This window comes from Topomyia yanbarensis, chromosome 1 (genome assembly GCF_030247195.1).
Source record: "Topomyia yanbarensis strain Yona2022 chromosome 1, ASM3024719v1, whole genome shotgun sequence".
Lineage (NCBI taxonomy): Eukaryota > Metazoa > Arthropoda > Insecta > Diptera > Culicidae > Topomyia > Topomyia yanbarensis.
In genome coordinates this window covers 187,939,731-187,963,512 of record NC_080670.1, presented here as the reverse complement: position 1 = coordinate 187,963,512, position 23,782 = coordinate 187,939,731, and the positions used below count along the sequence as shown (strand labels likewise).

The 23,782-nt window shown below is 41.1% G+C and overlaps 1 protein-coding gene across 3 annotated transcripts in view; it reads left to right on the top strand.

Moving 5' to 3' along the window:
* LOC131684659 (protein doublesex-like) overlaps positions 1–23,782 on the top strand; it is a 238,200-nt gene that overhangs the window by 170,486 nt on the left and 43,932 nt on the right. For 2 of the 3 annotated variants that reach the window (XM_058967723.1, XM_058967730.1), the window contains 2 exons: positions 21,072–21,107; positions 21,215–21,852. In XM_058967723.1, coding sequence (XP_058823706.1) covers positions 21,078–21,107; positions 21,215–21,852 — 668 coding nt within the window. In that variant the 5' untranslated portion in view covers positions 21,072–21,077. Of the gene's footprint in view, positions 1–21,071; positions 21,108–21,214; positions 21,857–23,782 lie in introns of those variants that run through there. The other variant, XM_058967740.1, reaches the window with a different exon arrangement.

Below are 23,782 nucleotides of genomic sequence, written 5' to 3'. Positions count from 1 at the left end.
TGAAACACATATATTTGCTTCTGTGTACTTCCCCCCAAATAATGCCCGCAAAGATACATTTGAAAAGTTTTTTCTTATTGCCGAAGACATTATAACCAAGCTCCCCCCAGAGGTAAAAGTTCATATTTATGGTGACTTCAATCAACGAAGCATTGACTTCTTTCCAGACACTGAAAATGAAAGCATTCTACTTCCAGTCGTTGGGGATAACGAAACTCTGCAGGCCATATTTGACAAAACTGCAAGTTTAGGACTTAACCAAATTAATCATGTTAGAAATCAACAAAACTGTTATTTAGATTTATTATTCACAAACATTCTTGAAGACTTCTGTGTCACCGAATCATTAATTCCACTATGGAAAAATGAAGCGTTTCATACAGCAATAGAGTTTTCTGTATTTGTACATGATAACAAAAGACCCGATGACTGCGAGTACGAAGAGGCCTTTCAATTTCAATTGGCAAATTTTGACAACATAAAACAAAGACTAAGCAGTATAGATTGGCAAACGTTGTTTAGAAATGAAACAAGTATCGAAAATTCAGTAGACGTCTTTTACACAAAATTGTTTGATATAATAGTTGAACAAGTACCACTGAAAAAAATTAGGCGACAAGGCAACACAAAATATCCAGTTTGGTATAACGAGCAAATAAAAAATTTAAAAAATCGTAAACAAAAGGCCCACAAAAAGTATAAAAAAATCAGAAATGAAAGGAACTTATTTAACTATTTGGACATTTGCGATCAACTAAACCTATCCATTAAAATAGCATTTGAAGAGTATAACTCAAAAACCGAACTTCAAATAAAATCTTGCCCAAAAAATTTCTTTAATCATGTTAAAAATAATTTAAAATCGGAAAACTTCCCTTCAAAAATGAAACTTAAAGAAAATGTCGGTGTCAACGCGGAACAAATCTGCAATCTTTTCGCAACCTTCTTTCAAGACATCTATACCACATTTTCTGAAGAAGATCGTGATCGCGAATATTTCGGTTTCTTCCCAGAATTCACCACAGACATTGGCGTCAATCATGTCAGTGTGCAAGATATTATGGAGGCTCTAAACAAACTAGATGTCTCCAAAGGTTCTGGACCTGACGGGATCCCACCCGTATTTATGAAGAACTTAGCGTTGGAACTCACAGCTCCTCTGTTTTGGCTTTTTAACATGTCGCTTGAATCTGGCATTTTCCCCAATTTATGGAAAAGCTCGTACCTGGTACCCATTTTTAAAAGTGGCAAAAAATCTGACATACGTAACTATGTCATGTATGCCTAAACTCTTTGAAGCAATCGTTAACGTAAAACTATTCAATCAAATCAAAAACAGAATTACTAACATGCAGCATGGGTTCTTCAAAGGACGTTCAACTAATACAAATTTACTAGAATTCGTTAACTACTCATTGATTGCAATGGAGAATGGAAACTACACTGAAGCTCTTTACACGGACTTTAGCAAGGCATTTGATCGTATCGACATACCCTTGCTATTATTCAAACTGAAAAAATTAGGAATTGAATCAGGTCTTCTCAAATGGCTCGAATCATATTTAACTAACCGTCAACAAATAGTTAGATTTAAAGGGAAGAAATCGAATCCCATTCAAGTCACATCAGGAGTTCCTCAAGGCTCCCATCTAGGCCCTCTTTTGTTCATTTTATTCGTAAACGACATATCATACATTCTCAGAAACATAAAAGTTCTTATCTATGCCGACGACATGAAGCTCTTTTTAGAAATTAGGAACGAACAAGACATAAAGATATTACAGGAAGAAATACATATGTTTTACCTCTGGTGTAACAAAAGCCTTCTGCAACTAAACGTAAAAAAATGTAATGCAATAACTTTTAGTAGGAAACGAAATACACCTGACATTTCAATCACTCTAGGAAATCAAGTGGTACAAAAGTGCGAAAGAGTTCAAGATTTGGGAGTCATTCTAGATTCAAAATTAACATTCATTGACCATTACAACACAATTATCAATAGAGCAAATAACATGCTTGGATTTATAAAGCGTTTTAGTTACAATTTTAATGATCCATATACAATTAAAACATTATACATCTCTTATGTAAGGTCAATACTGGAATATTGTAGCATAGTTTGGTCACCTTTCTCAATCACACATGAAGAAAGAATAGAATCAGTACAAAGGCAATTTTTATTGTTTGCACTTCGCAAAATAGGTTGGACACGATTTCCTCTCCCATCTTATAAAGCTCGCTGTATGCTCATTAACATCCAAACACTAAAAGAGCGCCGAGAATATGCAATGGTTTCATTTCTAAACGATATAATTTCGTGTCGTATTGATTCAGTCGAACTTCTATCTAAACTTAATTTTTATATACCTTCCCGGCAGTTACGAATCCGAAATACATTTATAACAAACAATTATCGTACAAATTATGCCAAGTTTGGACCATTAAATCAGATGATGGCAACTTACAACAACCACTGCGAAGCTATTGACTTTACAATGACAAAAAGCAAATTAAAAAAATATTTCAATTCTATTCGCTTATAAAGAACATCCTAAAGTAGTGCTATGTAAACCAGATAGTGTTTAGTTTAGTTATTAGTATTTTATGTTTTAAGTGTATACTATATTTTATCGTTGTAACAAAACGGTCTACTCTTGTTTGACGACAATAAATAAATAAATAGTATGTATGTATGTATGTATGTATGTATGTATGTATGTATGTATGTATGTATGTATGTATGTATGTATGTGTGTATGTGCGGATTTGTTAACAAAATGTCCACATCGGTTTCTTGGAGATGGCTGAACCGATTTTTACAAACTAAGATTCAAATGAAAGGTATAATATTCCCATAGGTTGCTATTGAATTTCATTTTCAACCGACATCTTGTTCCGGATTACGAGTTGAAGAGAATGGTTACAAAACAAAATTTGTTGATTTGTCCACATCGGTTTCTCGGAATTTTCTGAACCGATTTTGACAAACTTAATTTTAAATGAAAGGTCCATCAGCTGCTGTTGAATTTTGTGTGGATCCGAGTTCTGGTTCCTGAATTACATGGTGATACGTACGATCACGCAGCAAATCCCGATTCTAACGAATTCTGCGATGAATTGGTGAGGTGATTTTTTCCAAAATATAAACACAACTGTTGAATTTGTAGATCTAGGTCACCAACAGTCATTCAAAGTCTCTTTGGCCACACTGGCCACCATCGACGGATCCGGAAGCATCCAAATTCAGAATAACGGTTATATTGGTTTTTCGAAAATGGCTAGAACGATTTGATCTACTTAGTCTCAAATGAAAGGTGTTGCGTCCCCGGAAACTGATATTAAATTCTGTAACGGTTTGTTCGTGCACACAACGTCGGCAACTTCAGCGCCACTTCCGTAAGGAAGGCTGCCGACGCAAGACGGTAGTCCGGCCAGAGACTCTAACCACGGGCGGGTAAATGAAAGTGGCTCAAACACAATGTCTCATTCGACTTTCCCGAACGCAAAAAGAGCAGAAGACTAAATCCGAGTAGGAGATCGAAAAGGTAAGCTAATCGCGGGTTCAAATAAACACGGGTAAACTAAATTAAAATCTACGCGTTCGCCTTAGGGAGAGATTGCCGGTGACCTTTAAGCTTGAGAGGAGTAGCGTTTCACTTCATGATCACATTGTGTATTTTCAGTTGGTTTACATTTGTTCTAGGTCCCGGGACAAGCTTTACTCCTACACTTATGCTAACTCATTAGCCTAGCATCGATCTGACCTGCAGTTGGTGAACGGCGGTAACGGGAACTGGTTGGTGACGTTGGCGGTGGTATCTGGAACTGATTGGTGACGTTGACGGCGGTAACAGGAACTGGTTGGTGACGGTGACGGCGGTAATTGGAACTGGTTGGTGACGTTGACGGGCGGCAGGCGTGAGCGACCGCGTGCGTCGATTTTCGATGAACTTACGCAGAATGTTTCAGTAGGCTGCTCGATTCGTAGCAATCATCCCCGAATTTGTACCATAAAACATAGCTCGAGTGGGTGATGGTGTCTCCGATAGCTTCGTGACAGGTTTGCTATGTGCCGCCAGGTGGCACGTGGAGAGTATAGTTCTGACGTTGCACGTAATGCTCGGCGGGTGGGTTATGTTGCCGACCTTCTATGCGACGATGTGTTATGTAGCAACTGTATTTTCCGACGAGGGGCGCTCTGAAGCGTACGCGCCGAGTTGTCGGTTCTACGAGCCCCAACAAAAAAACCCACGTTGGCGCGGGTTTTCAACCTGGTCAACGTGATCGATTAGGTGAGATAACCTACTTTTCTGCTCATGTCTTACCTGACTATCTTGGTACAGACCGCACAATTCGGACCGATTCGCTACTTTGCTAGCATTCGCTGGTTTATGTTTTATTGTGCGAACTGCTGCAATAAAATAGGTTTTAGCCTTTTGTACCTAACACGTGTTCTATGACATCGGTCGGAATTCTATCTCACCTTGCCGGAACAGTAATTTTATGCACCGTAACCGTGCTCTACACCAATATTGCCAATTTTAGCGGTACCGTAGGTACAATATCACATCGAAATAAATTTATATAACTTTCTGGCTAATGGCTTCACTCTCTACCTAACCGCCGTGCAAAGGGTTCGACAGTCTCTACTTAAGTGATCTGATCAGTCTTTTTTTGAGACAATTGGTGGCGTGATCTTGGGAAAACAAAAGCATTTTCCTTCTCGCTCAGTCCCATCGGCATTTGTAACTGATCCTTCTACGGGTGGGAAAAACGAAGGGGAGTGCGTGGAGCAGATCTCGGTGATTTAAATTTCCATCAGCAAGACAGTCTCCCGTTGACGGATAGATGGCACTGAAAGTAATGCTGTCAGTCGTATGCACAGTGGGCTAATTAATATCGTTACAATTCCATCTCCATCCGACTTCCAGCTCCGGAGTTACGGGTTGTGGAGTGCGATCACATAGAAAACTCCGATTCAAACCGATACCTCGATGAATGCAAAAAGGTGCTCTTATATATACTTAGCAAGTGTAATAAGAATGAAAGACATTTCCATAATGTTATATTGTACGAACCAGTTATTAAATCATAGTTTGGAGAAATGAGAAAGGCACAATTGCACCTATAGGTGGATTAAAACAGGTTTTTTTAAATATTTTTGTTCGATCATGGATGTCTGTTCTCTGTGGTTGAAGTTTCTGCTGTTCTTCATTGATGTCATTGATGATGATATAGTGCTGCAGATATCACGACTGTTGCCTGGTTTGCTCAACTGATGATTTTTTTCAATATCAGCTCCCAGATTGTGTTGGTTAGTGTTTAAAGAACCGCATGTGTGTAAATCAGAAGTTCTGCTCGGTCATCTCATTCTCATCTCAGTTTTAATTAAAACCAGCAGAACTTGAACACGATTTTTTTGCTGCCAGAAAAATTTTGCCAGGCATGTTCTCATCAGAATCCGACACTAACTTAGTGACAGTTGTTTACTTTTGTTAGATATGTTGTTTTAAAAAATCATACCAGAAAAGTTCTATTGATAGAGTAGAGACTCTGCAAAGCTTGTTAAATTCAAAGGTCAGCCTCGACATCGAACTGCAGTACAAAGTTTTTGCCCTTGCTATTGTTCAACATGTTTTGTACTGTAAGAATTTCTTGTCATTGATTTATAAACATAATGTAGATCGGACATGCTTGTGCTACACAAAAGTTTCCAAACTAATGGGACTACTGTCTGGCAAACAAGTTTCAAGGGTAATAGATTTTCAGAATTGTTGATAAAAGAAAATGTAAATGTAGGTCCAATTTTGTTCATTCGAATCGTTTCACAAACAACCAAGCACAACTTTTTGTATCACTATTAGCGTCAACACACAATGGAATATTTTTACTTTCCCATTCACGCCTCAATTTATTGTAGCACATTTGCACACTTTACCCATTTTGTATTATCCTTGGCAAAAGCACTTCCACTCCCTTCCCCCCACCGAGTGGTTTGGCGACTGTCGGTAAAAGATACTTGAGTACCTGGATCCATAAAAAACACTCAACCACTACAATCCCCCCAGCTCAGCCCGAGCTTACCTCAACACGGCCTTCAAACGCCCACGGTCTACTGTTTTTGCGACCAACCAGATGTCTTTTGCCAGCCGGAGCCAAAACCATGTTCCTACCAACCGCTATTATAGCCTCCACGAGGAACGAGGACTGCATGTGTCCATATCAACCGATACACAAGCCATTCCAGCAGCGGGGAGCCACAATTTTCCGAATGACGTAGCAAACGGTTCTGGTTCGGTTGAGTGAAACTTATTCAATTACGTGTCGGTGCCGTCTCCGGGCCGTCCACCGTGCGTGTGTGTGTCGGGCTGCACCGGGGATCGAATTGATGCTGTTTGTCCTAGAGTCGAGAAGAAAGCGAAAGCAGCACTCTTCTCCGAGTTCCACCCATACCGCCGATCCGATCCAACCGTCTGGGTCGTGCGTGGCGGAAGAAATCTGGTCGATCCGAGAAAGGAGGTCGTCGGTCCGGTTGGTGCTAGCACATTAATTCGCTGATGGTGTCGTTTATTCCTCTGAGGATTTTGAAATTATGTTGCACGCCGACAGTATAGTATTGCTTGCGGGTTTGTCGGTTTGGGGTTGAAATGAAGCAATTGGAGAAGACTCCGCTCGACTTGGCGGCTGTTGGCTAGTTCTCAAAGTGGAGGGTTAAAAATATCCCCCTGATAATGGCGAGCGAAAGATAACCCCGGGCGGGAACAAGACAAATTTGACAATCATGCAAATCGTTTCCAGTTTCCATTGCAATCTTTCGCAATAGTATAATGGAAGTGTACAGCATTGCAGCACGGTGTAGTGCATTGTTTACGGAATGGAATTTTGAGGGAGCCCAAAGGGAAGCTTATCGCTTCATTTATATACAGACAAACCGTTGCTGGGACAGTGCTTGAGACGTCTAGCACAGAGGACATTTACAATATTTATTGCTTTCAGGATGTTTCTCATCTAGGTACCTACTATCTTTTTGGTGCTTCAACGCCACTAAATTATTGATGAGTGTTTACCTTTAATGCCATTTTCATCTCGTAATGACTCATTAAGTATTATTTAAGCGGACCCTACACGAGCAGAAATATAGTCGATAAACTAATTATTGATCAATATATTGATCGTGTAAGCACATTTTGAAAATATTGATTCTGTAGAATTCGAATGAGATTGACGTATTGAAGCAGTCTTGTCAATATTTTTATTGACAATATTCCTGTCTCATGTAGCGTCCGCTTTAGACTTAACGACGCTGAATTTTTCTAAGGCTAAGAACCATTTGGCGATTTTTTTAACCTTTAGTTAAAATTTGACAGTTCGAAAGTTTTCTCTTGAATGGAAAAATTTAACGGAGCGAGCGAACCATTTCAAAAGTTGACATATGGATAGTTATTTAGAATTGACAGCTACATAAAACATCTAAACATCCACATCATGAAATAACCCAAACAAATCTTAACACAACACGTTGTCGTTTCCATCTTTATCCCTTAATTTTGTATTGAAAAATATTGACAACCGGTACAGAAAATGTTTCCACCTTTTTATTCTGCATCATGGGCAACTTTTTAACCATCGAGCTGTCAAATTTAACTATCGCTCTGTCAATTTTAACCATGCTCCAGAGTAGGGTTATTTTGCAAATAACTTTCGAAGTGTCAGATTTTAATTAAAAATTAAAAATTTCACCAAATGGTTCACAGCCTAAATAGAGACTCGCCACCTCTATCGTTTGTTTACCATTTATCCGTCGGTTTCATTCCATTCCTAAAAGAGGAGTAGACAATCGCGAGCCAATTTGGTTCAGTACTAATCCATTATTGAACCCCAGTAAACTAAAAGGTGACTAGGCGGGTTAAACCGAGATCCATTATAGTATAGGTGTTCACATTCGTCATGTTTGAGTGTGTTGGTTTGTTGCTAGTGAAATTAATCATGGCGGCCCAGGACCACGAAGCACATAATCAACAAACCGACCAATCGAAACGAAGCTTGTAAGCGCGTGGTAAAAATAAGTATGGCCTCCGGGATCGCAAAAGAGCAAATGTTTACATCACTAACCAATCAGAATGAAGTATGGGAGCACGTGCTTCTGTTTTCTTCTTGTTTGCCCGAAAAAAGTGACAGCTGATGCACACATAGAAAAAAATGTGTACACCTGTATACACCTCAGGGTTAAACTACCCAGGTACCAAATTTCCTGGCAGAGACTGTTCTGCTACTTTCTGTCGGTCTTGGTTTGGCAGCCCTGTCAGATTTCAGCGCGGATCCTGTCGGGTTAGCTGAACTAGGGCGAACTCGGTTTTCTGGCAAATTTTGACAGGAACCGTGCAAAACCCTGGCATAACTCGGAAATAAACCGTGCAAAGATCCTGGCAATTCCCACCTGGTAGAAATTTAGCACGAATCGAGCAAAACATCTAACAAAGTTGTGGCAGGAAGCGTACATTCCTGGCTGGATTCTGGCTAAAAACGAGCATCGGTTAGTTTAGCCGTTTCTGTCAGAAACGGTTGTTGCATTTGAGCGAATTCTCTGCCAGAATTCTCGCACAAATCACGCAAAATGGTGGCAAAACTGCCAGCATCAATTTCGCTTTGCTCAACTTTTGCTAACTTTCTGCTTGCCACGCTGACCGGGTGGAACCCAGCCACTTGATACTCTGTCTGAAACCGCTCTGCTAGCCCTCTAAGTTGGTTGGTTGGTTTCAAAATCGTCCAATGAAGGACGTTCGTTGGACCAATCTGGACAACGTCCAAATAACCGTTCAACAAACGTCCATCGTTGCACTCGTGTTGAACGATTTTGAAACAATTTTTTGGACGTCTCAGTGGGACTTTATAAACAGACTACACTGAGAAACAAAAATATGCATAGGTAGCATACTTTCTATTCCCTCTTTTCTTCTGCTATAATTTTTATGCATTTTCATGCATATACTTCTAATAAGCATTCAATGAGTGGATAAACCGAATATATCCAATGCATAAAATTTACAGCAGAAGAAATGAGAGGCAGATAGAAAAGTATGCTATCGATGCATAAATAAAATTCTGCGTGTAGCGATGTGTCAATAATTGCCAAACGGACTGTCAAAATGGCCAGCTAAACCAAGACGGATACAGGTGTGCACATTTTTTTCTGTGTGTGAGTGCGGTTGTCATTTTTCTTTGATGAAGCCGAAAAAAAACAAGAGGATATGAAGAAGAAAAGCACAAACAAATGACGTAGTGGGCTTTGCTGTTGTCATAAGTTTTGTTTCTGTTCGGCCATAGTTAATTTAATCGTTTTTTTTAGGTAAAAAGTGTCCCTAAGTGTTCTAATCGACAGATCCGATGTGAAACTCGGCCGTTTCTCACTTTTCATTATCAGGTTGCTCGTTTGGATGTTTGTGTTTAGTTCAAGGGCCCTGGCCGCCATGCTTAATTTTGCAAGTATAAAACTAATACACTCAAAAGGTAATTCTCCATGACACTGGTGTAGTGGATTGCACTGGTTTTGCACTTTCTAGCAGAAGTGTAGAAAACTGGGTATGTTCCATTGACACTTCTGCTAGAAAGTGCAAAACCAGTGCAATCCACTACACCAGTGTCAATCAATCGAAAATCCCATGAGTACCACCATCTTTGCCAAAAAAATTGTTCCAAAATCGTTCAACATGGGTCAAACGATAAAATATTGTTGAACAGTTACAGAACATCCAGCGTTGGTCCAACGAACGTCCTTCATTGAACGATATTAAAAAAAAAACCGTTCTTAGGGGGAATGACCTTACTTTTCGCTGAAAGTTAGCCTATGTTCAGAACAATTGTATTGAAAACAAAGCAACCGGTCCTCAGAGCGAAATTTTGTTAAACTTTCACCCACAGCTACAACCATGCAAATCATTTGAAATTCAATTTTGTTAGTTAAACTTTCAAAAGTCAAATAAAACTTTACGATAGCACATCTTTCGAAATAATTCGTGTTCCAACATTTGCCAAACATCGCCTCCGAGAGCAAAAACTTCTATGCCCACAAACAATGGACGGAACCAAGTGAGAATGAGTGTGTCTTAACCCTTTGCCATCCCTCGCCGCTCTACCATAGTTCAGGGGCCCGCGTATTGACAGACGAACTTTTGATTTTCTACCCCCCATCCCTTTCTGTTGCCAGAACTCCCATCTTCGCCTTCTCTTATCTAATTTGCCATTGAGGGTGTTATTTATCGTACCGCTTTCCATATCTCCACCGAATGAACTCCATAGTAAATGTCATTTTGACTTTTCCAACAAAGTCTTTATGCTGTTCAATTAGGACCAGTAGCTTCCGGGGCAAAATAGCAAACATATACTCGAGAGAATGGTATACTCGTTTAAGTTCGAATGGGGGCAAAGACTGAAAGAAAGTCCCATCAGTTTTTATCTTTATCTATCGCTCACCTTGTCCGCTGGCGTTGTCGTCGTAGTTGTCAACCGGTATGGCTTTGGCGTCATCATCAACCCAATCGCCTTCGTCTACCAGGGACGCGAAGAAATTCACAAACGCAGAGGTATTGAACAGGTCGGCGGTCAATGCAAGGGAAAAAAGAGCTAAGCGAAAAGTACGTCTTCTATTTAGTGCACGCGGTGAAGCTCCTCCGGTTGTTGAAAGAAGAGAACCTCATAAACAGACGACGCGCTTTCTCGAGGCGCCAATCGCACAGTGTACCGCCAGATGTTATTTTGACCGATTCAACGGAGCCAGCAGCAACTATTGGACACGAGTCGATTTTCCCGGTGTGGATTCTATTCGCAGAGCCATAGAAGAGCTCTGATTATTGCTAAACCAAGCTGGTTGAGGAAAAATGAGAAAATTCAATTTATATTATGGGGATCATCTTGTCTTGGTAGTGTGTGTATGTGTATTTATTTATTATTTTTTCCATGTTCAGCAAGAGCCTTTCGTTCGCCACAAGAGCCACACAAAAGAGAAAAAAGGGGCGGCAGCTGAACAAGCAGATGCTGTATCTAGCAGAATCCTTACTATTGGCAGTAGATAAATGGGATCTTCGCCTACGGTCGCAGATTTAGCTTTCATGCGTGGGCTGAACAGAACAACGAATCACCGGTGGTGAACATGCCAAATTAGAAGATCTTAATGCTAGGACGACGGCCACCCAGGAGAGCAAACATTCTCGGGGATAAAGTTGGATTCACAGCGCGTGTATAGTGTGGGGCAAAACAATAAGACGCCGAACTGGAATTCATTTTGCACCAGTAAGAGACGATGGTATCACAGAGAATAGACATCCATGATCGAACAAAAATATTTAAAAAACGTGTGTAAACATTTGAATTAATATACGATAAACACTAGCGCCTCCACACCAACCCATCCCAACTATCCGTCAAATCCATTCCGGAAACGGTTCGAAATCCTGAATGGATTTAGTATGGAATCTTGCTCAAAGAAAACAACCGATTCCGACTCTATCGGTTCATGCATTTGAGCTGGAATTCATGCTGGAAGTCCGAACCGGTTCCGGACTAGTTTGACTGGGTAGAGGAATAACCTCGGGAATACCCGGTCAAACCATTCGGAATTTGATTCGGAATCCTGAATGGAGTCAGTATGGATTCCAAATCAAATGCAACAACCGATTCTGAGTCGGAATCGGTTGTTGCATTTAATTTGGAATCCATAATGACTCCATTAAGAAATCCGAACCGGTTCCGGAATGAGTTTAACTGGGTAACCGCTGTCAATTCTGTCGAACTCAGCCACAAAAAAAACATGAAGAGAGTAGCGTACCTGGTTTGGATATCCCAACTACCTTCGAAACCGTTAGAGATTTTACACAAGTTGAATGCTGAAGATGGACGTCTGTTCTCTGTGATGGTATGAACATAGAGACGTGTGGAGAAAATAAAAGTCAAACCATTCGGAAATCGGTTCGGAATTTTGAATTCTGTTTGGAATCAAGCTCAACTGCAGAAACTGATTCCGACTCAATTCTCGGTATTCCGAACCGATTTCCTAATGGTTTGACTGCTTCGTTGGATGGTTAACGTTAACTAAGTTATTTCATCTGCTGGGTAAACGGGTTTTGTGTAAACTTCGAATGATTTTTAATTAGCTAACAGCTTTGGGAAAAAGCATTCCGTTTGAATTGCACTTTTTTAATTTAAAAGCATATCTTCCGATAGCCTCGTTAAGTTTAAACCGGGTTGGTTTCACTTCCCAGTCAAACCCACCCAGTACCCACACTACTTTTACAGTAAACGGCAAGTTACGGCGGATAGCCTAGAACAAAGTTTCAATAGCCTATCGATCGCTAGCATCTAGTTTAACCCGCCTAGCCGCCTTTTAGTTTATTGGGTAAGATCAGCCGGAAAATGAACCGGAATGTTAGCTGGGTCTAGTTAGTAATTAAGCTCCAGTGACATAACCGATTCTAATTAGAATCGGTTGTGTCACTGGAGTCAAGATGCTGGCTAGAATATATCAGGAAACTGTCGTATTTGGGGCTCATGGTATCTTCCTGTCTTTCATATAATAAATTCAAACAAGCCCTGAAAACTGAGGAACGTGTGGGATGCATTGGCCATAGTTTAGGGTCGATTCTTTAACTCAAGCCTACTGAAGGATCCTGATCAGCTTTGATCACTATTCTCTATCCTTCTTCAGTTTAGGAAACAGCGAATGGGACTGCAAGGGTTATTATTCGTGAAATGTTCCACAAGGATGTCATCCCAGAACGAAGATCAGCAGTGCCACCGGCTCTACTGAAGAGACGAGAACGGAGAAATCGTAACTTACGTTATGCGTGCTCAATACAGGGTGTTTGGTTCATGAGTAAGAATCTCTCGAGGGGTGATTTACTGTCATATTTGGAGCAAAAAATCGTTCTACACATACCATCAAATCTCAACTGTTACAGAGTTATTGAACTTTTTGTGTTAAAAACTTAGTTGTCTTAAAATAGCTCTAACTCAAAAAATATACTTTGTATTTCAAATCATTTAGATCCTATCCAATGGGTGAGAAAATTGTGAGAAATCCACTGAAAAATGTCCTCAAATGTTTCAGCTAATGAGGTTAAGTAACCTTTTCACAGTAATTTATTTACAATTTAACAATTTTGATCGATTTTTCGTTCACTTCGCGAAAATCTTAATAGTTAACATCACTATTTTAATAATTCAAATTGTTAGTCTTGAAGAGCTGCGTAATTTGTTCTTTGACATGATACACTTATCTTGTCTTGTTTTCAGGTGTTTGGGTTATTGAACTTGGATATTTTTATCTCATATTCACTAATACTAGCTCTTATTGAAAAAGTATGGCACTTATTGTACCTTTTCTTATTTTTATTCGAAAGCCAGGAAAATTTCGCAGAGAAAAATGTATTAATACCTTTCAGTTAAGTGAATTTAGTATTCTTTTAAAGGTTAATTAGTTTAAAGTTAGTGTTATTATTAGCATTTCCGTTATTTTCTTAAAATAGTAACATAATTATCATAGAATCAATGCATCTCAGCAATTTCTACAATTCTTCCTTTGACTCCATTCAATTATCTCTTTTAGTTTCGAAGCAAAATCATTTTTGTCTTCTCGTTTCATATGCAAGAACAACGATTTCGAACCCACTGCATTTATGATAAGGCCATGCTGTGTTAACTATTAAATTGCAGCGAAATGAAAAGCGATAGGGATAAAGTGTCAAATAACAAGTTGTAGAGAATATTAAGGGGCACCAAATGAGTGACGATAAATTTAGTTGATTAATAATTACAATAATTACAAAAATCGCCAAAAAACGCAACTTTTGAGTTATTTTACTAGTAAAAAGTCATGTAGTACACTTAACTAAAAGATATCTGTACATACATCGAAAGGAAATTTTCTCAGCTTTGCAATGCCGCCCTGATAATAGCGATATAAAGCATATTTTTTTAGATTAAAGTCTTTTAAGAACTTGCAAGTCAATTACAGGAAAAGTTTTAGAAGTCAAATTACAAGAAAACGAGAAGAGATAGGGATATTATGCTGAAGAACAAATTATGAATCGTCCTCAAACCCAACTTTTGGATAATAGATATTGCTATAATCATAATTCATTATTTTGAGAAAATTAACAAAAACCTCATCAAAAACACTAACTTTTAACTACTTTACAACTAAAAGGTAATTAAAACTAATTATCTGAAAGATATGAGAACATTATTCAATAGAAAATTTTCTCACCTTTCCAATGGCACTAAAAGATTTAAAATACGAGGTATACTTTTTCAGTTAGAAGTGTTTCAAGATAAACAAGTTTTTTACATAAAAAGTTGAATAACTCTGTAACGATTGAGATTTGATGGTATGTGTAGAACGCTCCAAATATGACAGTAAATCACCCCTCGAGAGATTCTTACTCATGAACCAAACACCCTGTATGTCAAAAATAGCTACGCGAAGCCACCATTAAGACACTTCGTAGATGCCACGCGGGTGAGCGTAGAAACAGAAGAGCAAGCAATCAGTTCGGCGCTGAACCTGAAGTTTGTACACTCACAAGGCGGGTCCGAAATCCGTAACTGGACCTAAATCTGTCATCCGAGATGGCTACTGAGAAGGTGCTAAAGTCCATCGATTGCAGTTGAAAGGCCAACGTTATCCTATAAAAGGGAAGTACCCCAGGTGCTCATAACACTTTTTGACCCACTCGGACTGATTGCTAATTTCCTGATGTTCCTGTAGAACCTGTTGTGCGAAGTTTGGATATCTGACGTTCAGTGGGAGCACCCGATCAGCGAATATTTTCGTTCAATAACTGGAAGCGGTTGCTACAAGTTTTACCGTGAGAGGAACACGTCACGGTTCCCCGATGCTTTAGAATTCGGACTCATCCCAGCGCCAATAATGAAATACAGTTACACAGATTTGTCGATGCCAGTGAGAACGGTTATGCAACCGCCGTATATCTACACGTTGTCCAGAACGTGGGGAGTGTTCTAGTCTCGACAATGACGCGGATGGTCTCGCTGAAAATTACTTCAACTCAGAGGCTTTAACTCAAAGCATCCGTTATGGGTACAGGATTGGCATGATCGGTTGGAGGACCCGTTTCTAGTGCAGTTTCCAATCATTTTTTTAGCTTAATTCTTGGGACGGGATGTACTGCAAAACTCGGATCATCAGCGGTACTTTCAGTTCGTGGCGTTCCGAGTTAGCTAGATTCTTAATATTACCGAAATAAACAAATGGAGCTGAGTGCGTACCAAGAAGATTGCCGATGCCAACATTGACGGAACTTTCTTTGGCGTCTTGAAACGGAATGTCCACGATCGCCTACCATACGCATCTCAACAACCGCAGAGCTTCGCTTAGTCTACTGCTAAGCCACACAGTTTCTGGAGCGATGATAGACGTGAATAAGTTTTCTACCGGGAAATGTCTTATCAACGTTGTCGCACGTTTACACTGCTTTCCTGCAAAATGTCATCGCAGATTGTAAGGAAAACCAATCGTTCGGGTCACCTAACAACAGAGCAGCTTCAGACAGCAGAGTACGCACGCGGAACTAGAAACATACTAAGCTGAGGTGTCCATATTGTGTTGGGCAGAGGACTTTCCGGCATCATCTGTTTGAATGGTAGAACATAGTTCCCCGACCACCACCTAACCACTTTGACCATAACATACTACAAACACCAAAACCACGAAAGCATCATAAACGAACTTCACCAGAAATACAAAGTCTCGCAACTTCGAGTCTGCTACAGAAGGTCTGACAACAGAGATATGAGAACTACAGTTCTGCAACCGAACGTTATAGAAATCAAAACAAAATTTCTGGAGCTTAATTCTGAATCAAAAACGTTCAATTTCTTTCATTTTTACAAAAAATCACTCAAAACAAGTACTACGTACATTGCAAAAACACAACAATACCGCTGAGACTCACTGCTACCAAGGCCCGGAAAGGGGATCGTCAGTCGCCCAACCAAGGTCGAACCACAGAGAACAGACATCCATGATCGAACAAAAATATTTAAAAAACGTGTGTAAACATTTGAATTAATATACGATAAACACTAGCGCCGCCACACCAACCTATCCCAACTATTCGTCAAATCCATTCCGGAACCGGTTCGAAATCCTAGATGGATTCTGCATGGAATCTTGCTCAAAGAAAACAACCGATTCCGACTCTATCGGTTCATACATTTGAACTGGAATTCATGCTGGAAGTCCGAACCGGTTCCGGACTAGTTTGACTGGGTAGAGGTATAACCGCTGTCAATTCTGTCGAACTCAGCCACAAAAAAAAACATGACGACAGTAGCGCATCTGGTTTGGATATCCCAACTACCTTCGAAACCGTTAGAGATTTTACACAAGTTATATGCTGAAGATGGACGTCTGTTCTCTGTGCATTTACTCTTTACGAACTCTCGGGGGACGGTCCTTCAAATAGTCTTCCGGTCGTTCACGATCGCACCCGGTAATAGAGGAGGAAGCCTCTCGGGCAACGGCCCCAAACGCCAAGGAGAGTAACCCTTCTCGGTTTGGCATAAATCGGTCTCGTCCATCACCAACCGATCTCGCTGACGAAGAAAGCACCTGTTGGATATTTCGTCCAGGACGCCTTCTGGGTTCGCCATGTTACCCACCACTACTGCAGTGAACTCCATGCTCAAGAACCAGCCATGACCTTCTTACACGAACTTCATCGGGGTAACAGCAGTACGGTACGTACCAGTGAACCCACCGGTGATGCCAATAACACAACACGAACAGATAGCACAAGATCCGTGAAATCCCTCCAGTGCCGACCCTGCGACTAGTCACGTACTGCTGAAGCTTGTCGGATAAACCCCATAAGTTACAGCTTCACACTCTTCAATCATGGCCAGTCTACCACTTGCGCGACTGGCCGCATTTTAACGTCTATTCACGCAAGTGCGAATCGACTATTTCGGGCCCATGAAAATCGTCATCGAATGCTCGCAATCTGTCTGTGTAATCCACATTGATCTGGTACATTGACTTAGCACGGGTTCAGGCCGGATGTTGTTGGCTCGAATCAAAAGACGTCGCAAGTAAACAAAGGTCATTCCTTAGCGTCAAACTTGCTCCCAGGTGGCGAAATCGTTAGAGTTCAACGGGGTGCTGGAGCGTTGCCAGAAAATTTTTATTTCCCAGATGAAATTTTAGGAAACTTCCCAGTTAAGCTCAGCAGGAATGCTGGCTGGTTTTAATTCGTATTCCCGCTCCAACGACGGAACCGATTCTAGTAAGAATCGGTTGTCACTGGAGCCGGAATACTAATTAGAACCAACCAGAATTCCAGCTCATTTCCGGTTGATCTTTACTGGTTTCCGGTAACCATCCTATACCCTTCATGAACCTCTGTTTAAAGGGTACCATTTCGATGCGGCTTAGCCACATAACCGAGACATAGGAAGCCGCATACGATCCGCCGGGCGAGGTGGCCGTCGATCCACCGTCGGAAGCAAGCGAACCTGCGATCCACTCGTTTGCCCGGCTTACTCAAACATAGGGGCTATCCCTAGTTTAAGTCCGACTGAGTAGTAGGGAAAGGTAGCGTGCAGCGCCAACGATGATTTACAGTGACCATGGGACAAATTTTGTTGGTGCGAGACGAGATATAATGGTAGTTGGGGACGGAAGAATCGCACCGTTAAATAGAACCTAGTTTTTACTAAAGATAGTATTGCAATTCGGCTGTAGAAGCTTATAGCTGAATTCGAATTCCACACGGAACATGTCGTCTCTTTGTTACTCTAGTCTCTTTAGTCTTTACCCACCCGACGAAAAAACTGACAGATGAAGAGCCTTCTGACCGAGATTGAGCACGTCGAAAACTCTCGCCCGTTGACCTACGTTCCGATTGACGAAGAGTCTGACGCGATTCTCACCTTGAATCACTTTCTCGCTGGTGTGGATCTGGGTGTACTGAACGATAGATTATATGCCAGAGTTCCCCAGAAGGACGAAACGGTTCATCCACATGAACCGTTCAGTGAAGGAGACGTTGTGGCTGTCCTAGACCCAAAGCTACCCCGAAACTGCTGGACAAGTTAGCAGTACTGGATGTTCGGTGCGAATAGGAGCAAATCAACCGAACAGTTAGTGTGCCCCATGAGACATTTAGTGGGCATATCTTACCGTGCTCACCTCAGCTGTACTGCCAGCACTGGTTGACCAACACATTAGCCGTAACCTACTAAGAAGCCCAAAAATTGTTTCAAAATCATTCATCACGGATCCGACGATGGATGTCTGTTGAACGGTTATTCGGACGTCGCTCAACGTAGGTCCATTGAACGTCCTTCAGTTTTGAAACAAGCGTTTCTTAGGGGGTTGGAGAAGTATTTTCTGACAGAATTCGACCAAGAATTCCGACTGCTGTATGCCTGAATTCCGGTTCAAACGTATCCCAGTAAAGTTAAACCGGAAAATGAGCCGGGATGTTGGCTGGTTCTAGTTACAGACACTTTATACACGGACTAGCGAAGTGTCAAAAATTGCAGCCAACTAAGCATGATGGTTTTGAGAGGGGAAGTACAAGAAGAAGCCCATGCAAAGCTTCCCACTGAGACGTCCGAAAAATTGTTTCAAAATCGTTCAACACGGGTCCAAATGGACGTTTGTTGAACGGTTATTTGGACGTTGTCCAAATTGGTCCAACGAACGTCCTTCATTGGACGATTTTTTTTCAAAATCGTCCAATGAAGGACGTTCGTTGGACCAATTTGGACAACGTCCAAATAACCGTTCAACAAACGTCCATCGTTGGACCCGTGTTGAACGATTTTGAAACAATTTTTTGGACGTCTCAGTGGGTCATTCCGGAACCGGTTCGGATTTCTGAATGGAGTCAGTACACGGTTAAATAAAACAACCTGCAGAATAAGTTCTTTTAACTTACTTTTGAGTTGTGCGTCGCTTTCGCACTTATTAGTGTTGTCAAAAACAAAACGAGAGATTCGACTCAGTCGAGGTCTTCCGTGGAGGAACGTACTTTTGAGTTGTTTGGGGTATACTCAAAATTAGGTAAATTCAACTTAAATTTGAGTATAAAAAACCTATCAATGAGTTGTAATTTTTGCCGTGGTTAAATGGAAACTACCTTCAACACGGTTTACCTAATTTTAAGTTCCCCACGATACCACGAGATTGAGTCAAAGGAACTCAATTTTAGGTAGTTTTTCGTTTCCGTGTATAGAGTTCTATGCAAATCATTTCACTCACACACTAATTGGAGGTTTGTTTTACTCCAGCTGTCATATATGAAACTGTCAGCCAATTTAAACGTTTGAACCCAGTGAGCAAATTTTTTGGCAGAGACCGCTCTGCTAGATTTCTGTAAGTCTTGGTTTGGCAGCCCTGTCAGATTTCTGTGCGTATCCCGTCGGGTTAGTTGAGCTAGGGCGAACTCGGTTTTCTGGTAAATTTTGACAGGAACCGAGCAAAACCCTGGCATAACTCGGACATAAACTGTGCGAAGATCCTGGCAATTCCTACCTGGTAGAATTTAGCACGAATCGAGCAAAACATCTGACAAAGATGTGGCAGGAAGCGTACAGAGATCTTGGCCGTACATTTCTGGCTGGATTCTGGATAAAAGTGAGCAGCATCGGTTGGTTTAACCGCTCCTGTCAGAAACGGTTGTTGCATTTGAGCGAATTCGTTGTCAGAATTCTCGCACAAATCGCGCAAAATGCTCGCAGAAACTCTGCCAGCATCAATTTCACTTTGCTCAACTTTTGCTAACTTTCTGCTTGCCACGCTGACCGGGAAATAGCTCGCCTAAACCCAGTTAAACTCATTCCGGAACCGGTTCGGATTTCTTAATGGAGTCATTATGGATTCCAAATCAAATGCAACAACCGATTCCGACTCAATCGGTTTCAGAATCGGTTGTTGCATTTGAGCTGGAATCCATACTGGTTCCATTCAGGATTCCGAATCAAATTCCGAATGGTTTGACAGGGACGTCTCCCTGAACCGGTTGAGCCTAACAATAGCCCAGTCAATTCATTCTCCGGTTTCCGGATTGTTCCTATTCAAATGCAAATCCAAAATGATTTCGAACACGATCAGCCGAAGGGCTCTAGGGGTTACCAACCCAAGTAGCACGCTTTGTTACTGTATAGTATTTGTAACTCTCTTGGTAACAACTATGTTATGGAAAAAGCGCACTTTGTTTGTATGTTGTGCAACATGTTCCTAATTGCAGCAAAATAATGAAAACAATAGCTGTGCCATTTGTCGAGCACTGGGTAGTTGGACAGTTCTGTTTTAGGGTGGAATGACAAACAAAGAGGCATTTGCAACTTGTTAGACTGTTTGTGCAAGTTAGAAAAGTTTCTGATTAGTTTCACAACTGTTATTGATGTTTGCATACTTAACACTATTGGCCAGCTCTATAGTTACATAGTTGCACAATCAGTTTAAAAAACCGTGGAAATTCTTTTCAAATATATCCAACAATAAAAAAGTATTGTGTAGCAGTTGTGCAACATTTAAAACTTTCAACAAGTTGCAATTGCTACTTGGGAAAACAACCAGGGCAAAGAATAACTGTGAAAGATGCTGAAACCATTGTCAAGTAAGACTGATAGTGTCAAACATTTTCACAGAAAATAATTTACCAATCATTCTCAAGTTTCAAGAGTTGGAAAAATATATAGCTACCTGTAAAATATGAGACAGTCCCACAAAACATCTTTTATATGATTTACATATATTTTTGCGTGAAGTGGCATACGTAGAAGCGGATAATATCAATCCCACGTTTGTTTACGAAGTCTTCTTTTTCTCCGAAATAGTGACACTCTATAATATAATGTGTAATAATATCGCGGCTTCGACCGCTGTTGTATGGTAAATTGTCATATAATATCTTCTGATCGCAAAATTATTTTCCTAAGTCAATATTGCTGTAACAATTTTCCTATACAAACGATTCAAGCATCAAATTCAACTTGATAATCGCAGCATAAAACCTTAATCATTCTTTTCTTCCCTCTATTTCCAGTGCCACATGGCTGCCGTTGTAGCAGCTTCATCATCTGTAAGTAATCCCGAAATTACTCAATCAAGCTCCGGGAAATTTGCTCGCTATAACTGCTTCTTTTCCGTTCTCTTTCCCTTCCCCCCCCCCATCCGTTCCTCTTCCAGGATACTAGTCTATTCGATAGCAGCCATCAGCGTCGGAACAATCGTCAATCATTCAACCAGCACAGTCATCACAGTCAGCGTCATCAATACTACCATCATCACCATTACTGCAACAGCCACTACTACCATCACCGGTCCACGCGAACCATTAACCGGGGTGGTGGGGGCCGGCGGTCCGTCCTCGGTCACCATCAGGACTGCTGTGAGGGGGGAAACTGCAGCGAGGAAACCCTCGGCATGGGATGTAGCAGTAATCTAAACAATCACGGTAACGGTAGCAATACAAACAACAACAACAACAACAACAATAGTTGTCATCAAAGCGACGGCGGTGGCGGAGCACCGACCGGTGGTGGTGGTGGTGGAGGAAGCGTGAGAAGCAGTGGCAGTGGCAAGCGTTGCACTTTTGCGGCAACCACGACCACAATTCCCAACAGCAGCAACAGCAGTGGTGGCGTCGGTGGTGGTGGTAATGGAGGAAATGGTTCCCGATACGGCAGTCGAAAGCTGCCACCACCCCGTAGCTCAGCGCTGGTGAACCGAGGAACGCGGGAACTGGTACAATTTGATGACAATCCACACATCACAGTGCACAGTCAGAGCTCAAACAGCAGTACGTCGTCGTTGAGGATTCTCGAGTGAGTTGTGAGAGTAGATTTCGAGGGTTGAATTATGAAACTTTTCAGGGCCAGAATTGTACGGGGAAAAGGTGTTGTGAAGAGCTTTTGGAAGTTGCCAACGAGTGCTTGGTAGTTTGATTTAGCGACCATGTCAGTGCTGGAAGGAGGGGGGGGGGGGACAGTACATTTACGATTGTGCGGTTTCAATATTCCGTGACAAGTCCGGCGTTGATCGTATTCAAAGGAAGTTAGTGTGTATGTGTGCTGGACGATGGTTTTCCAAGTGACGAAATTCTAATCAGCGTGAAACCAGCGCTGCCCTGTACTTTCCAGGGACGATCAAATTTTGAAAATTGCCTTAGGTTGATGCTCATGAAAAGTTCCTATTATTGTTATCGTTGCACACTTTTGACTCGACCCAGTGTTTAGTAATTAAACTCTAACATTTTGGTTGTTTTTTCTTCTAGCAGATAGCAGATAGACTAATTCAATTTCAATATTCCTCCATAAAGGGTCTCCTAATCTAAGAAAAAATGCAGAACATGACCAACAATCGAGTCATTTGCCTTGGTCGAGCAAGGGGAATATCAGTCCATCAGGAGCGTGACAATCACAAATTGAAATGCAAATTAATCCCTCGCTCCGCCTTCGGCACCATGGAAAATGTTGAGTTCAACAGAAACACGCAGACCAGCGGAGCAGTATTTTAGCAAATTGACAGAGTGAAGAAGTCTGATTTCTTTTGTCGAAAATAGACGACTACGAGAGAACAATGCTTGAGTAAATAATGATAAATGAAGTAAAAGTTTATGGTTAAAATACACTTTAAGGCGGGATTCAGGACGAGTGGCTATTTTCAAGCACATTTGACACTAGAGGAAAATTTCCTCTGTCTGTTTAGGTGAGTATCATGTCAACCACAACTAGGTTATGTTCAATGGCTACTTTAAAAAAATTGATAGTGGCCACGTCACACTGCACTCGTGGGTAACCGTTATGAGCTGAATTTGACTGTTATTGCAAATCGTTTCCAAAATCAGCATCTTGACTAGGGGGGTGACCATATCAGGAAGTACAAAAATCCCAGGACAGTCAAAAAATATAACTCCACCCCCTCCCCATTTTACCTCTCGCTCGAACATACCTGACAAAATTCTTCCTAGGTTTGCAGCTTGGCAGACAGAGCTCGGCCGGAATGTCTATCCTAAGAATTCGAGCGCCGTACGCTTCTTCGGATTAACATATACACGCAGTTCTTGATACCCCACCATCAGCAAAGTTTTCAAGCTATTATTGGAGAAATCTGCAATCTTTACTTGAGCGGATAAGATGACATATTTTGAGATCGTTTGCGAAAAACCGGGCAGATGTCTTCAGTCATTGAAGTAAAGTAGAAATATCAACGCTCTCAAGTAGCTTCCCTGGGGTATTTCTGACGTAGTAGTAAAAACAAATATTTGGCCAACATGGACATAGTCATGAGAACGCGGATGTCGAGATCGGCCGTATCGGAAGCGCAAGCTGTCACCCAAAAGCAGCGGCTGACGGTACTCGTCAACGGTATCTTCCCTGCGAACCGCAACATGGTTTTGCAACATAAATTTGCATCTATAGAAAGGATGTTGAAAAGAGACATTCAACTCCAAGTCAGCAATAATCCTCCTGGACGTAAGCCAAAATGTGTGTGCAATTTCAATTTCCATCAGTTCGAGCGAAAAAACGTGTTGTCGTTTTGTTCGTACACAAGTTTTTCCTTTCCAACTTGACGAAATTCTAGATTATTTCGGATTGATAATAATTCAGCAATTTTTAGCGACTTTGGAAACAGCCAATTTCTATTTTTTTTTGCTTTTATCCAGATATAAGTTTCCCCCAATTGAATCGGAACTTTTTGCTGTAACTAGTTCCGCCTAACTATTCGGTCTGGTAGGTAGTGCATAACTCTAAC